This window comes from Alligator mississippiensis, chromosome 2 (assembly GCF_030867095.1).
Source record: "Alligator mississippiensis isolate rAllMis1 chromosome 2, rAllMis1, whole genome shotgun sequence".
NCBI lineage: Eukaryota > Metazoa > Chordata > Crocodylia > Alligatoridae > Alligator > Alligator mississippiensis.
In genome coordinates, this window is record NC_081825.1 from 83,373,286 (window position 1) to 83,389,341 (window position 16,056).

Genomic DNA, 16,056 nt, shown 5'->3' on the forward strand with positions numbered 1-16,056 from the left:
CTGCAGTGGCTCAGGCCAAAAGCTGGGAGGGAGCTAGAGCACAGCGCTCTGGCACATAGGCAGCAATAGGTTGTATGTTTGCATGGGGAAAGGGGTGTTTAACCCTCCTCCCTGGCCAGCCGGGGGTTGCCTGGGGGAGCGGGGGCAGTCCCCTGCCTTTCCCACTCTCCCCCTAACCCTTCTGTGCTGGAGCAGACAGCACAGCGTAGCCCAGGGCTGGAAAGCATGCTGGGATGCTGGGGGACTGTGATTTAACTTGAAAGAGGAAGGGGTCTGAAACAGAAGTTTCATAAACCAGTTTGACCCAAATCAGTTAAGTCTGATACTACATTCAGCCAGGTTTATCTTAAACCAGTTTCAGCCATTTTGAAACTGGTTTATGTGTACTGAGCTTCTGTTCTGTTACAGGTTTAAACCAGTTTCTGATGACTTAAACTGGTTTATGTGTAACTTCTGTCCCTAGCCCTGGTAACTCAGCAAGCAAATACTAAAAAAAGGCCACTGAAATACAGATAGGGAAACTCCACGTACTGACTTGCAGTCAAAGCCCTTGTCGCTCGCTCTTTGTGTCACTGGGACACTTCGATTAAACATTCAGAATTAAGCCAGTGATAGAAAAGTAGGGAGTGAACACATTCTGTGAGTTTATAATTGGCTCTGTCATAAGCTGTTAAATTACTTACCTATAGAGAAATATCTCTGTGAGATCATTTCTTGTCTCAAAGAAATCCTTTCCAATCTTAACCTTGTATGTAGAAAAAAAAATTGCTGCTTGCTACAAAGACAGGCTTGTCAGCACCAGTGAGCTCTGGCTTTCTGAATGTTAGAGTCATTTAAATTGTCGAATAATCGATACAGATCTTGACTACTGAAGCCAAGTACTCTGGCAGACATTATATTTACTGTGCAATTAATGTGTTAATGTGTTACATGCCACATGTTCAGCCAGTTTATGGTGTGATAAAGCAGCAAACCAGCCACCAAGATATTCCACTTTAAAGGGTGGCTGGTTTGCATCATGCTTTAATTTGACTCTGTGGCATATTTGGCCTTTGGCTACACAGTGCAGATCTAGGTGTAGTACATATGTTGGGAAGTTGAGAGCTGCATGGTGCAGGCCTTGTGGACTGTCAAGTTGAAAAGGTGTTGCAGAAATCATGGTATTAAGTACTAGTGCTTGATACTAGGTTTCCCACATGCTGTGTGTGTGGAATTTAGATCTGAATCAGGGACACGATTCTTCAGATTTGCGCAGCCAAATCAATATCTGCCAAGAGCCTGTTTTTTACCATTCTGCACATTAAAAATTGCTAACTTAATTTCTTGAGTATTGAAGAAAATACAAGTTCTAGACTTAAAAGGAATTTTATATTCAGTTTCTCAACATTATTTTTGCATCTTAATTGTAAGAACTATGTCTTTGGAAGATTAATCAGAGATTCAGTCAAGGCTTCTAGGTATTCATAGTTTTGAGTGCAATATAAATATGTAGAAAAACTTCAAATTACATTTTTTTTAACCATTAGCAAAGTTGATATGCATCTTTTGCAGTTTTAAAAGGTCTTCATATCATTGCCAATAGCTCAGCATTCTTAAATAATACCTAGGAAAGTACAGTGAGTTCATGTAATAGAGGTGAAAGCTTTTGAGGGGGAAAAATACAATGAGCACTTATAATAAAAGCAAAAGCTTTTGAGGAAAGGCTTTCAATTAAAATATATAAAAAATAAAAACATTATTTTCAAATTTGTGAAATGTGCAGGACTTATTTTCATATCTGCAGTGAAAAGAATGCAGTGAAGACATCATTGTAATAAACCATCTACCATAGACTTTTAATAAGTGAATCCTTACCAGATGTACAACACGGTGATATTTTATTATCTGTGCAATTGAAATGTTTCTTTTGGTACAGTTTTAAGAAGTTGGTCGTCATTTGTAGTATTGCATCCATCAGACCATTTGCCAGTTTAAGCAAGCTGAATTCAAGGTTACAACAAAATTAGATTCCTTAATAGCCCTCTTCCTGTCCAAAAAAAATTTTTTTGAACATAAAAATTTAAATTGATCCCATATCTGTTAAGGGGATTGGATTCCTGGAAGCTTTGTTGTGTGTGTTATTTTTCAATCTTATGTTTACTAGATTTTCTCACTTTACCATCGTTAGGTAAAATAATCTAATTATAGCATTGAGAAAAATCAGGTTCATGTAGTGATACTGAATCAAGAACAGGAGACTCAAACCTTTTAATATAAGCTTATCTTCACTTGTTTTGTCAGCCAGAGCTAACATAAGTCTGTAACAGAAAAAATGTATGCAAAAAATGAATGTTTTGCATTTCTTTCATAAAGAGAACATTGAATGTTTTTAGTGGAAAGTCATAATATGGTGCATGTCAATGAATGCTTTGAAAATTAATGTTTTTATTGCTTTCAAAAAGAGAATATCAGATGTCTTCAATAGAAATTGTAATGTGGTGTGTGTCAGATCTGTGTGAAGAGCAATAATTTTAAACCAACTTAATTTCCTTTATAGTGAAAACGTCTAAATAGCACAACCTTTATAAAATAGCTCAATACAACACAAACCAGCTTACACTAGGAAGATGATCTGTTTCTGAAAATTAATATAAAAATAGATCCACTAAGACCTGTAACCCATTTGAGTTCTGGAAGTGATTGCCCTCCTGGTGGACTGGGGCAATTTATTTCCATCATTCTTTGTAGCCAATTGTAGGCAGATCAGGGCTTCAAAGCCCTCTTCTTGTTCTTCTTGTCTCATGTACCAGCACTACAAAACTTTTTTCTAAGGTCAGATTCTGCTCTGAATATCAGAACATCTTGCATCTTGATGTAAAGGGTAGTAAAATTCAACCCAACAACTGGAACGTCTATAATCATTCTGTTGATAACGAAGGAGGTAGAACAGAATCTAGCTCCCTCTATTTCAGTTCAGGTAGTTATGTGAGTGAAAAAGGTTCAGATTCATTAAAAAAAAATCTGTGCCTCATCAATGTTGTGGAAACATGAATGTGTGTAGTACTAAAAAGCTTTGCAGTTTTTCTTTGCTTATTATAGCTAGCACTAGTGAACTATACTAATTGGTAGTCCTTGAAGGATTCTTGGACATATGAGTCACTGTATATGAGCTTTCCATTTCTTGTCCCAAGGAAGAAGTGAGCAGCTTTGCTCTGCAACTTGCAGTCTTCAGGTCTTTTTCGAAAGAAGGCCAATAACCAGTGTGTTCCATTGTTTAGCCATTTTTGCACTTCTGTGGTTGTTTCCCTACAGAAGAGAGCTTAGCTGATTCTTTATACTTGACTAAACTTGGTTCAGTCTTTAAAAGCATGCCACAGTCTTTCTGTAATGTGTTGTTCCCTCTGTATAGAGTAAGCAGATCCTGCAGGCACTAATGGTTTCAGGGGGTAAACAAACATAATTAAGTGAAACAGGTGCCCAAGGGAGCTTTTAGCAGTGATTTTGGAGACTTGTAAATAATTTCTTCACTCTTTCTAATTACTGTTCACCAGTAGGGGATTTTTGTTTTTATAAATTATTTTCTTGCTGTATTCTGTGGTTATCAAAGAACAAAACCTTAATTACATAACCTGAAGATAGGATGTGGATTCAAGAAGAATATAAACAGTTGATGCCATTATGTAAAATATATTTTGCTAGGATGTGTCTGTTTTGTTAATGTTGTGAGGGATTTTAATCTAAAATGAAAATAAAATGGCTGATCATATAAAAATCTACAGTATGTTTAATCTTCACGGTGCCTGACTACCTTTCTACTCTGCTGGATAGGACTCTGACAATTCAAGTGTCAGAGCAATCTTCCTCAGCTATTTGAATTTATATACATATTTGCTTTGTGCTCTCCTGCTTTCATATCTGGAAGCTAATCAGCTTACCATTTTGTAATAAATTTGCATTTTGTAATAAAAAGTCAGCTTAACATCTTAAAAGTACATTTTTAGTCCTTTTATAAAATGTCTAATTTTGACACTAGAAAGAAATACCAGGGGGTCAAAAGTTCATTGGCAGAACTCCATATAAAACCATCGTGGTTAGGTCCTTTCTACCCTTGAACACAAATTATAGTAAGTTATTTCTGGTGTTTTCCACAGCAGTAACTTTTGTAAGTCATAATTTGTGTCTCAGGGTAGCATCAAGAAAAGCTTTAATGCACTTTGGTCTTAGGGGGGTATTTTCCTTCTGTATTATTTAACGTGGTGCCCTTTTTGTCACCCATCTTGCCTTCTCTATAATATTTTGCACACTGAAGCTACAGTCATCTTTTGCCACCTTGTACCGATTATGTCTTACTTTTTCAATCCCTTCACTTGCTCCTTCTTTCTATTGCACTGAATTTCAAGCTTTTTGTCCTCTTCTTCAAGTCCTCTTGTATCGCTGCATTTTCCTACGTATCTGCTTCTGTCTTTTCTCGTGATAACTGTCCACTATTCCAGCTTTGACTCTCCTTTGTCTTTTTTCCACAACTGTTTTGTTCCCCACACACACTCCATAGGATTTTATCTATTTCTTTCTCAACTGATTCTTCAACTCTTACTTAAAACACTTAGAATACTACAAAGACAATCTGAAATTTGTGAGTTAATACCAGTGACATAGAAAGGGTTTGTACACATGTGCAAGTACACAATATTATGACAGCTATCCTTTTATACTGCCTTATGTATACTACTTGCCATCTTAAATTGGAAGCTACTCAGGAAGTCGGCTGCCTCTCTGTGTACAGCATGTAATTCACCATGAGGGCTATCAGAATACAGATAACGAAATTGGTTTGTAGAGCAGTTTTGGCTAAACAGAGTATCGTTTAAAACTTTTTGTAAGCATTACAGGAATCTCATAACTCCCAGGAAGATGGTTAAGGTAAATAGAAGAAAGATTATGTTGAGATGTAGAAACAATGACTCCCATCTTTTCTCCTTGCTTATTCTTCAGGAAAAAGGTTCTTCCCCCCTGTAATTGGCTACAAACTAGTTCCCCAAGTAAAGATTAGTCATACTCTGTAATAGGCATTAGTATTAATATGAATTAACATGTTTAAAGATGCATTTGCATTCTATTTATACGTGTGCTTTATCTCATGAATGAATGTGATTGCTTATGCTGACTACATACAGTAGTTTTGAACTATAAATAGACCTTCCTGGCAGTTAATAATATGATTTTAAGAAAAATAAAATGTAAAACTTTTCTTTAGTGTTATTTCCTGACTTTCAGACCATTTAAATGCCCAGAATTCTGTATTTCTTTAGTGAAGAAATGGCATTTAGTTGCCAATTTATTATAGTGTAATTTGTTCCAGTGGATAGGATATCCATAAAAAGATGTTATAGATGAGTTAAAATGAAAAGTATGTTTCTTGTTAATGCTGCTAAAGAAACCCAGAAGAGAGGTAAAGATGCTTTAAGATGAATGGCTGCAACAGCTTCCCAAGAGTCTTCTTCTGATCTAGACAAAGATCAAATGATTTAAAGTGGAATGGGCATTCAGGAAGATTAGAGCTATAGATTCATGTACTAAAATGTCAGAAGGAACCATTGTGATCATTTACTGACCTCTTACATAACCCAAGTGAAAGACCTCTTTGTGTTGATGCTTGTTTAAAATAGAACACACCTTTTAGAAAAATGTCCCCTTCTGACTTACAAATTGCCCATCATGGAAAATTCACCACAGTTCTTGGTAAAATCCATTGAGGCTGTAGTGAAAGACTTGCAGAAATCCTTCTGGATTCCAAACCTCTGAGTTTATTTCCTAATTATGAAAGAAAAGGGTGAGTACTGTTTTCACTATCTGTACTCAAGTGCTTACCTTTTTTTCTTGCTACTAAAGATTTCTAAAATAATTTCTTAATGTATTGATTTTTTTTTCAGTTTAACACAGCAGCCAAGCAGCTGATAGAGTTGGATAAGCCCTCAGGTTCTGCTGTAGACTCTGGAGAAGGTACCTCAGGGGCAGCCCACAACAATTCAGTACAAAAGCACACTGATACCAAGAAGAACACAAAAAAACGACATTCCTTTACCTCCCTTACCATGTCCAATAAGTCCTCACAGTCTTCTCAGAATCGTCACTCAATGGAAATTAGTCCTCCTGTCCTCATCAGCTCCAGCAACCCTACTGCAGCAGCCCGTATAAGTGAACTAACAGGCCTTTCCTGCAGTGCCCCCTCTCAGGTATTTTACCAGAAATTAAATATATATTACACATTTTACAGATCCTTACTTTATTTTGTCATAATAGAGAGGATTTAAAAGCACGTGGTATCCTGTTAAGAGTGTGTGTAGAGACACTTTTCACTTAGTTTATATTCCAAATTTTGTTTTTGTACTCACAAGTTCTTTTGCAGTGTGAGTACAAGTATTTTCTTAATTATAAGTTCAGTGAACGATTTTGTAATTCAGATATGCTTCTGAAGTGCTATAAAACAAAGAAAAGAAAACTCCCACCATGTTTGTTGTAATAGATGAAAACCTAGAAACTAAACTATTTTGTTTAATTTTTGTAGCCCAATTTGAATACAATGCTGAAACTAAATAACATACCTAGGAAAAGGATTTAACTTCAGGAATTCTTTAAGTGTTTACAAGCCTACATGCCATTTCTGATGGTTAAGATGAAAATTATGCAGACAGTGCAGTAGTGAACATTTAAAAATGTTGGGAGAATTATACATGGAGTTTTCAGACCAATGTATTTCATTTACATTTCTTTGCGTGCTTACCACCATTTCAAGAAAAATAAACATTGGTAAAATATGTTTTTCCTTCTTAGTTCTTATTTAGTGTTTCTGAAAGCTCATTTCTGTTTCATATAAAGCCTAAAATCAGCAAGGTAGTTACAAATATGCAATACCAGTTACGAACTGAAACTCATAGGTACTTGCTGCAGTTGCAATTGGTGGTACAGCAGAATGCTAGTGGTATGACCTTGAGTTGTGCTATTGTACCATGGCAATCTGTTTTTACAAGAACTACTTAAAATTGACATCAGTCTTTTTTTGACAGGTTCATATCAGTACCACAGGGCTAATTGTAACCCCACCCCCTAGCAGTCCGGTTACAACTGGGCCTTCATTTACCTTCCCATCAGAGGTCACCTACCAAGCTGCTCTTGGCGTAAGTAGCATTTAACAAAACTGAAGCTCCCTTTGTTTCCATTGTCATTCTCTTTTCTGCGACTGGCAAGCTAGTTTGAAACTTTTGACTTGTTTGTAATTACATGTGTGATAGGCAGTAACACATGCTGAACAATGGCAAAAATTTTGGCACTAAGGATCCTTAATGGCAACCTGTCTTCCAGTTCCATCTGTGAATATATTACAACTTTTGCTAATTTGTTTCAATAGTTAAATACCTTTACTGTTAAAAATGTGGATTATTTCAAGTCCCAGTCATTAATTTTTTACACCTTTTATACCTTGATTGAAACACTTTTCATTATCAGATTTCTGTTCCTGTGTGTAGGTATTTAGGTAGCAATCAAATCACTCCTAAACTAGATTCTGCTCCTTAAGCCTACGGTGAAAGATATGTTTTCCAACACTTCAGTAATTCTGCCTGCTCTTTTTTGAATTCTCCCTTAGTGGTTGGGTTTTTTGTTTTGTTTTGTGGGGGTTGAAGTATAAAGCTCAGAACTGAGCACAGTATTCCAGTAGCAATCACACCAGTGTAAAATGCAAGGATAGTATAACCTCCCTATTCCAACACAGTAATCCGTTGTATATAACCCTAAGGACTGCATTAGCCCTTTTGGTCTGGATGTTGCATTGAGAGTTCATGTCTAGCCACCAAGATCTTCTTCAGAGTTGCTGCTTCTCATGATAGACTCTCTCATCCAGTAAATAAGGCCTTGATTCTTTGTCCCTAGATGTATGACTTAATTTCTGGCCATCTTGAAATGTATGCTATAGGTTTATAATTAGTTTACCAAGTTCTCTCTCTTTCTCTCACTCTTTTCAGGAGCTTATCCTCTTTGTTTACCATTCCTTCTACATTTATGTCATCTCAAATATTATTAGTAAGAATAATATATTTTATTTTATTCTATGCAGGTTCTTACACAACATCTTTCATACTGATATCTTGGTGCTTTCCATTAGTGCAATAATAAAACAACTAATATTTGTCACACAATAAAACGGCTAATATTTGTCCTCACATCTTCTCCCCAAAGAAGTCTGTGTACTGGAGTCTCATTTGGTTTGGAATTTTTAAAAATATATAGGCCTATGTTACAATATGTTAAAGCAGGCAAGCTCAAAGATATGTGGCTTGCACTTAAATTGGAAGATGATGAAGTTTGTGATGGTCTCTCATTCCTAAGGAATTTACTTCTACAGTGCTTAGCCAGCTCCCAAGAAAGGTCTTTCCTTCACAGACAGTCTTTAACTTTGTAAAAAGTCCTGTTGGATAAAGGAGCAAAGTTGTCTGCCACAGTTGTCATTCTGGAGCTTGCCAATCCTTTACATACCCTGGACCCAGGACATCGAACATTTCAAACTCATATTTATTATTCTGCAATAAATTGACCGGTGTACAAAAGTCCAAGGTTCATGATAACTTGTGTTGCTGAGAAAGCCTGCTGCAGTGTTCTGTACCAGTTGGAGTTTCCTAAGTGCTAAGGCTTTTGTCCCTAGATATATTTTATTGCTATAGTCAAGCCAAATGGCTTGATTAACTGAGTTCAGGTCATTGTTCACCAAGATGGGATATAGTCTTGAAGTCGACTGGAGATGGTAGATGTTGCAATACGAAATCTTAGCATAAATGTAGAATCGTGCAACACTTCTGAACTATGGACTGAATTAGTCATCTATGGATGTCTACATTTTGTGCAGTGGCAGACCAGTTAAAATGTCTTGCAAGGCAAGAACTTGAGACTCACTCCAGACTCATGCCAAAGGCAGCTTTTAGCTGACACAGCTGTAAATGGCTATGTTGTAATTCAGGATAGGAAATTCAAAGGTGTCTGATGCTAGCCACATTAGTCCTTAGCATGCCTAGGCTCAGAAAGACCTTTGATCTTCAATACAAGGAAACTGAAACAGCTGTTTGGAATGCTTTCTTTTGTCCACTGCTATCACCTCTGTCTTGCTCAAGTGCAGTGGGGTCATTCTTAAAATATTAAATAGAATGGAGCTGGGACCGACCATAATACCCAAATGCACCAAATAGGAAACAGATCCCTACTTAGTGTTAGATTTTGAGGGGTATTAATTAGCCAGCTTGTAATATAAGCCAGGTTGATTTTCTGTAGTTCCTCTTTCTTAATCACAATGTTTTAAGGTACCAAATCAAAAGCCTTATTCTAACAACACTATAAATTTCACCCACCAAATATAATTAAAAAAATATCAAGTTTGTTTTTGAAAGGTCTTATTTTCCATAAGCCTATATTAATTGTCCATAGTCTGTACTACGTTCTTGCTTTGTGTATCAACTATTATTTTACCAGGCTCATAAGCTTTATGATTAGTCATATTATCCCATTTTAATCATTTTAATTATTGGAGTGGGAAGTTTTCTTTCAGTCCCCTTAAATTTCCCTAGTAGTTCAGGACTTAGTAAAAATAAACCTTTACACTCCAGAGCGCTCATTGGTCAACTCTTAAAAAATTTTTCAGTTCCAGTCACTCAGGACTCCTGACTTAAGGAGGGTGAATTTCAGTAGTTTTGTCTTGAGACTGTTTTGAGACTGATGCATTTAGATGCCCCCTTGTTATGGAAGACAATGCTAATCAGCATAGACAACCCAATAGTGGTTATCTAGTTTAGACATTAAATAGCATCTAGTATATTTTCTCTGAATGAATTCAGTTTTCTCCTTGATGAACAGAAAAAATATGGTCTCTAAGAGCAGCTTTGTTCTTTCTATATATACAAATTAAAGGCAGATGATTCTTGTATTCTTTGCCACAGGTTAAATTAGATGCAATATATTTTAGCGGATGCACTCTACAGTCATAGTGAACAAGTAGTTCCTTGTTAATTCCCCCATGTTATATCTTCTTCTCTTATATATATATAGTAGTTTGCTAGACACATCCTGTTCCAGGTGGCTATATTATACTTGCATAAGGTAGAATTTTTATCCATAAATTATACTGATGCATTCTGGACTGACCAGTCTGGCAGTACTCTCTTGGGATCATAATTATTACTGATATCTATAGATCCTTCTTGACATTTGTCTCTTGTTACAACTTAGCCATTGTTGACCACATGGGTGTGTCTACACCTGCTATTAATGAGCATGAATAAATGCTGGAGCTTATTGCTTCAGAGTTTATTGCTCCTGGACGCCACATCTGCACATGCACCCAGACAAACAGCACATTGAGCCAGGTCGGAGCAGTCCCTGCTGGCAGGAGGTCTGGGGGGTCAGCCTGCCAGCCCAGGGCTGCTCTCCCCAGCTCATTGTGCTGCAGAGGGGTTAGCTGGGGCATGAGGGTACTTTCAGTGCAGGGCTAGCCAACAGGTAGCCCCTGCACTGAAGCACCCGCGTGCTCCAGCTAGGTGGGGCAGTGTCTACATGTGTGCAAGCAAATTAGTTTATTCTGACTTAATAGGGGCACACATGTAGATGTGCAACATTTACTGTGCGGCTGATTAGTCAGTTGCTCAGTAAACATCTCATGTAGATGCATCAAGTGGGAACTATTGCACTGACTTTTCAAGATTCTTCCTTTAACATTTATTTGGCATTCCTGAACACTGTGGGAAGTCAGACATAGCAGGGAGGTACCTGGAATCATTTGCATCAGAATTTTGCCTCCTTTGATTGATGTTTCTGCCTATCAAACATGCCACAACCATAAACAACCCAGTAATTTCAGCCTGGTGTTTTTTCAGCTCTGCTATGTAAAAGTGGTAGCTCTTATTTTAGCTATGGATTGACTGTGCTGGTACAAATGCCAGTCCATTTGATACAGCTCTTTTTTATCTTATTCTGAATTGGACTGAGGAGAGAGAGAAAGGAAGAGGAACTGAAAAGAGGCAAAATGGGATTCCTAGTAAACTTCTAAGTAAAAAGAGGGTATCTTATCCACAAAGAATCTCTGAAGGTATATATCTATCCTAATCTCTGAAGACTAATGAAGGAAAAAACTATTGTCCTGGTTCTTCCTCTAAGGAGGATGTTTTTAGGAAGGATGTTATGACCCCTCTTGTGTTTGAGTTATTGAGCAAATGGTTTCTGGACAGGTCTGAGGGATTTCTGGAGACAAGGATCCCATGGATCTTGTAGGTACACCTAAGTATAAGACCATTTTATGGTTGAGAGGTTGCATCCCTATTTGGAGGGTAATGAATGCATATAATGATTCTTATTTTCTTCACAGTATTTTTGGCATTCGTCAGAACAGCATCCATTACAACAAAAGTTCTGTGAGAAGTGTAGTTTAAAGCTTGGAACTAATGTCGGTACGCATAGGAGTTAGAAATAAGTGTTTTTTATATTGCAGTATTGGTTGGCTACATGACTAGTGAACTGCTGTACTGCTGGGGAAAACTTGGTTTGATATTTATGAGACTGAGATCACTGCTTCTGAAAGCTTAATTAAAATATTTTCAAGAAGTTGCCTGCAGTTCTCCTTCACTGTAAAAAAAAATACCTTTATATATTATAATTTGTATGGCATACATTTTAGTGGTTAAATAACTTGGCATTTTGCTTTTCTAAAGATCTTTAAAGAAAATGCATGTAGTAAACCAAGTGATTTTGGGGAGGAAAGAGATGATTTGGATTAGTAGAGTTAGAGCTCCTTTGAGAAGGAGTAAGAGAAATATATGTATTGGCTTATAGTCATCCTGAAGGCAGGGTAGAGATGCACCTCACAGACTAAGTAAATAAGGTATATAGAAAACATATGGTTTTGTGAACTCAAGTTCACTGCATCAGATGCTCAAGTTCACAAAAGCTTATGCTTTCTATATACATTATTAAGCTAGCTTGTGGGCGTGTCTACATGAGATGCTTTACTGCACAGTAGACTAATCTTCTGTGTAGTAAAGCGTCACCATCTACATGCATGCACCATTTACCGTACAGTAAATTAGTCTACTGTGCAGTTAGCTATTACCTGTAAATACAGGTAGTTAACTAACTAACGCACGTGTAGATGCTGACTAACAGCAAATTTGTTCCTGGTCAGGCCCAACACCAGGGGGCGACAGGGGATAGGGAGCTCCCCCAGTCCTGGCATTGCTCAGCTCCTGGCTCCCCACAGATGCTGGGAGCCAAGCAGCACTGGGACTGGAGAGCTCTCTGATTCCCTGCACAGCTGGGGGCTGTCTGGGAGCTGTGCTGCTTCTGGGGCAGCTCCCAACCAGCCCCCAGCTACATGGGGAAGCCCCATTGGGCACGGGGCTTGTCCCTATGTGTATGGGACCAGAAGAATTCTGCGGTAGCAGCTGGCTTTCAGTGCCATGCATGTCAGGACCCCTCCTGATGTGCACAGGGCCAGGAGACAGATGCTGCTGCAACCAGCAGAGCTCTCCTGGCCCCATGTGCATTGGGACCAGCCCCATGTTCCCTGCCAGCCCCCAGGCTAGTACCCAAGGAGATCCTGAATCTCCCTGTGGCTGTTGCAGGGGGCCAGAGTAGAGTAGGAGCAACCCTGTACTGGGCTGCACCCATTGGAAGCAGATTTGCTCCCAGCAGAGAACATGTTTAGACATACTCCCAGGGAAGGCTTTCTGCACGGTATTTTACTGTGCAGTAAGCCTTTATAGCATTAATATCCCATGCAGATGCACCCTGTAAGGTGCATATCTACCCTGCCTTCTGCCTAACTTCAGACTTACACAGCTAACTATCTCTTTATCTTCATCCTGCCTTCAGTTGCTGTAAAAGACTGAAATTATAATGATGAGTTTGGGTAGATTCTGTGTCTGCTCAGAAATGGCATGGCAGGTTTCCATCCTAGTTGCACAGCTGTACATATGAGCCTGCCTGGAGCATTATCACAAGGCATACCATGCTTTTAGTGTCCTGATGGCACTTAGTTCTGTACCTTCCTCACAGTCCACCAGCCAGTTCACTAGTATAAATAACTTTGCAGGAGAGGGTTTAAATAAGTGCTAACTGTCTGGGATTTAATCTAGATAAAATGAAGATAATTTTGGTAGGTTCAGAGACATAATCAGAAGAAATGATGTGAGATTATATCAGTGTGGCTGCTCTTACTTGTTCAGGGTCAAAGTTCAGGAATGTTTTTAGACTTAAGCCATAATTACTTAACCCTCTGGGCATAATGCTAGCTTCCTGTTTTCTTCAGCCTTTGTTGGATGTGATGAGGGATGGCAAAGATTTGTTTGTTTGTTTGTTTGACTTTGCTCTCATATCTCTCCTTATTTGGTGTTTAACCTGATACTCAATATTGAGTTGATTCAGGTGAAGCAGTAGCTTTACCTTTGAATTTTAATAATAAATTAGGGTGTCTTGAGCACAGGCACAGGAGGAGTTGCTATTGGGATTTTTCAAGCTTAAACAAATAAAGAATCAGTTTCACTATTTTGAGGCAGAATAAGGTGTGTGGTATTTATTTGTGCTTGAAAGCTCACAGCTGCTTGTCAAGATTTTTTTTATGTCTTTTAAATGCTAGTGTCAGCATTTGGGAGTACATTCTGTAGCTGAAGAATCATTAAGCAGTTTGCAGAAAACTTTAATTTTTCACTTTCCATTTCATTAGATAAACGGTCCTATTTAACCAGCACAAGTGGTTTTACTAAATAACTTATTTTTGCACATGTCCTTTTGTGAAACATTCAATACAGAAGCTGTCAAACTTGGCTTGAACTGGAAACAGATTTGTCTCTCAGTATCTGCAAACGAGATGGCTGTATGCCAGAATTTCTGAAACCTTGGCTAAAGCATTAAAATCTAGTTGATTAAGTTGTAGCAATGCAATCTGTGGAGTATTTGGTGTCTACAGCCCATCAGGTATTTTGTTTAGCCTTCTAGATTCTTGCCAAGTGTTAACATGTTTAATTGGGCTATAGCTCATTCCAGCTTTCATCTCAATAGTACTAGGTATGGTGAAAGTGGGCAGCAGCATGAAAACCTGAATAAAATTGAACAGAATAGTTATTGTGAGCTGTATTTTAACTAGTTAAAAATTCTCCTTATGAGACACACATCCAGGTAAAACGCATCCTGTGTAGGATATACATTTTATAAGTGTACACTGATTCTGCCTGGGTATTGTGTGTGAATGTATGTTGTAAGATTCAAGGGACTAAAAAGAGGGCAGGCAAGAGGGAGCATAGATAGTGTTTTGTGCACTTACTTGAGGGGAGTGAAGATCTGGATTTTTGGTTCTTGCTCCTTCCTGCACAGACCCAATTTCTACAGGAGTGATGTAAAGTGCCATACTTAGCCTTGCCAACAGCCTGGTGGTTAGGGCAATCTCTGGAGAGGTAGCTTGAGATATCAGGTTGAGGAAGGCCTGTGTTTTAAAAGACAATGCTAAATCCTGCTCAATTCTTTGTAATCTGTCATAATATAATTCCAGACTGGGGATCCCAAGGAGATGGAGGTGCTCACCTATGGCACTGAGTTTAGTGCCTGCATACTGGAGGGGAGGGATTTCAGACATTCTTCTGTGCTTAGCAGTTATTTTTGCAAAACCTTGCCTGCTCTCAGATGCTCACTCGCCTGGTGGGTTTTCTTAATCATCATTCTGAGTTGTCAGACTCTCCCCATGCACTCTTTTCCATCCTGGGGGTGGGGGTGGTGCCTAAATGTTAGGTGTTTAGTGCCTAACCTGTAGGTGCCTAAATCCTTTATTGGCTCTTCCCCTTGGTCCAATGTAATCAGAAAATTATAAAGCAGGTTTGATAGTTTTAATACACAATGCCAACCCATTTCTAAAACTTTTTTTTTTGATGTCCTGGTCTAGAATTGATATTGATACTGTCTGATGGTGAATTGTTGCTTTAATCAAATCACACAATTACATCGTTCTTGGAGGATCATATATGCAGGGTTGCCAACTGTCCTTAAGTTTATGGACAGTCCATAAAAAAAAGGGGCTAAAAGTGCTTGTCCTTAAAGTCTGAGGGGAAAAAATGGAGCTGTCCATAAAAAATTAAGCAACAACTTGGTTGAAGATCCATCATCAGAATGAGGCTGGGTGCAACATAAGGAGCAGAGCAGTGGCACCGTGTGTTTGAGTGGGAATGTAACACCCCAAAGGGAAGTTAGGGCTTTTGTGGTCCATGGGAGCTTCCATAGCCCCCACACCCCCAGCCTTATGCAGCTGCTGCATCCTGTTGGGCTCAAAGATAGGCAGGGCTGTGTGGACCCCTGCAGTCTGAGGTACAGGGTGGGGCAGGGAGGGGGCAATGCAGCCAGGATGGAGCTACAGACCTGGGAGGGGGAGAAAGGATGGGTGGAGATCTGTGTCAAGACAGGGAGAGCAGGGTCAGCAGAAGTAAAATTGGGGGCTGGGCAGGGCTGGGAGCAGCACAGTGCAGGGTATAGTTGCGAGTATCAGGTGCGTGGGGGTGAGCAGGGAACCCCTGTGGTGGGGGCAGCACAATGTAAAACTATTGCTACAGTCAAGTAAGACTGTTAAAAGTTGGTGCTGAACTCCTGCATTTGAATCTGGCCCTTGTTACTGCTATCCAGGGCCTGGCAGAAGAATTGCCTGTTTACGTTATGTAAAACAATTGTCAGTAAAAACATATATGTCAGTAAAAAAAGTTTGGTTATCAGTAAAAAGCTTGCACATTGTCAGTTTAAAAAACAATAATTCTTTGGTTGGCAACCCTGCATATACACTCTCTGTCTGGGGTATAGTTTGCCCTGTAACAAGGTATTCTGTCCCTTTAAGGAGGATGAGTCAGTCCTGTTAAGGAAGTCCAGGTGTGGGGCATTTGGGTAAGCAGCAAGCTTTAAAAGTTCCCAGACAAAGGCAAAAATAGGAGGAAGCAAGCTGTGAAGAGAACAGCTTTCTGCAAGGAGAGGCTGAGGCAAAAGGGTGCCCCCTCCTAGTGTCCAGGACAAGACAGGATT

General features: G+C 38.9%; 1 protein-coding gene across 1 annotated transcript in view; it reads left to right on the plus strand.

Annotated features, from left to right (window-relative positions):
- The window catches only part of SH3RF1 (SH3 domain containing ring finger 1), a 156,190-nt gene that overhangs the window by 114,931 nt on the left and 25,203 nt on the right, over nucleotides 1-16,056 (plus strand). The window contains exons 5-6 of the mRNA XM_014594095.3: nucleotides 5,910-6,212; nucleotides 7,044-7,154. Coding sequence (XP_014449581.1) covers nucleotides 5,910-6,212; nucleotides 7,044-7,154 — 414 coding nt within the window. The remainder of the gene's footprint in view (nucleotides 1-5,909; nucleotides 6,213-7,043; nucleotides 7,155-16,056) is intronic.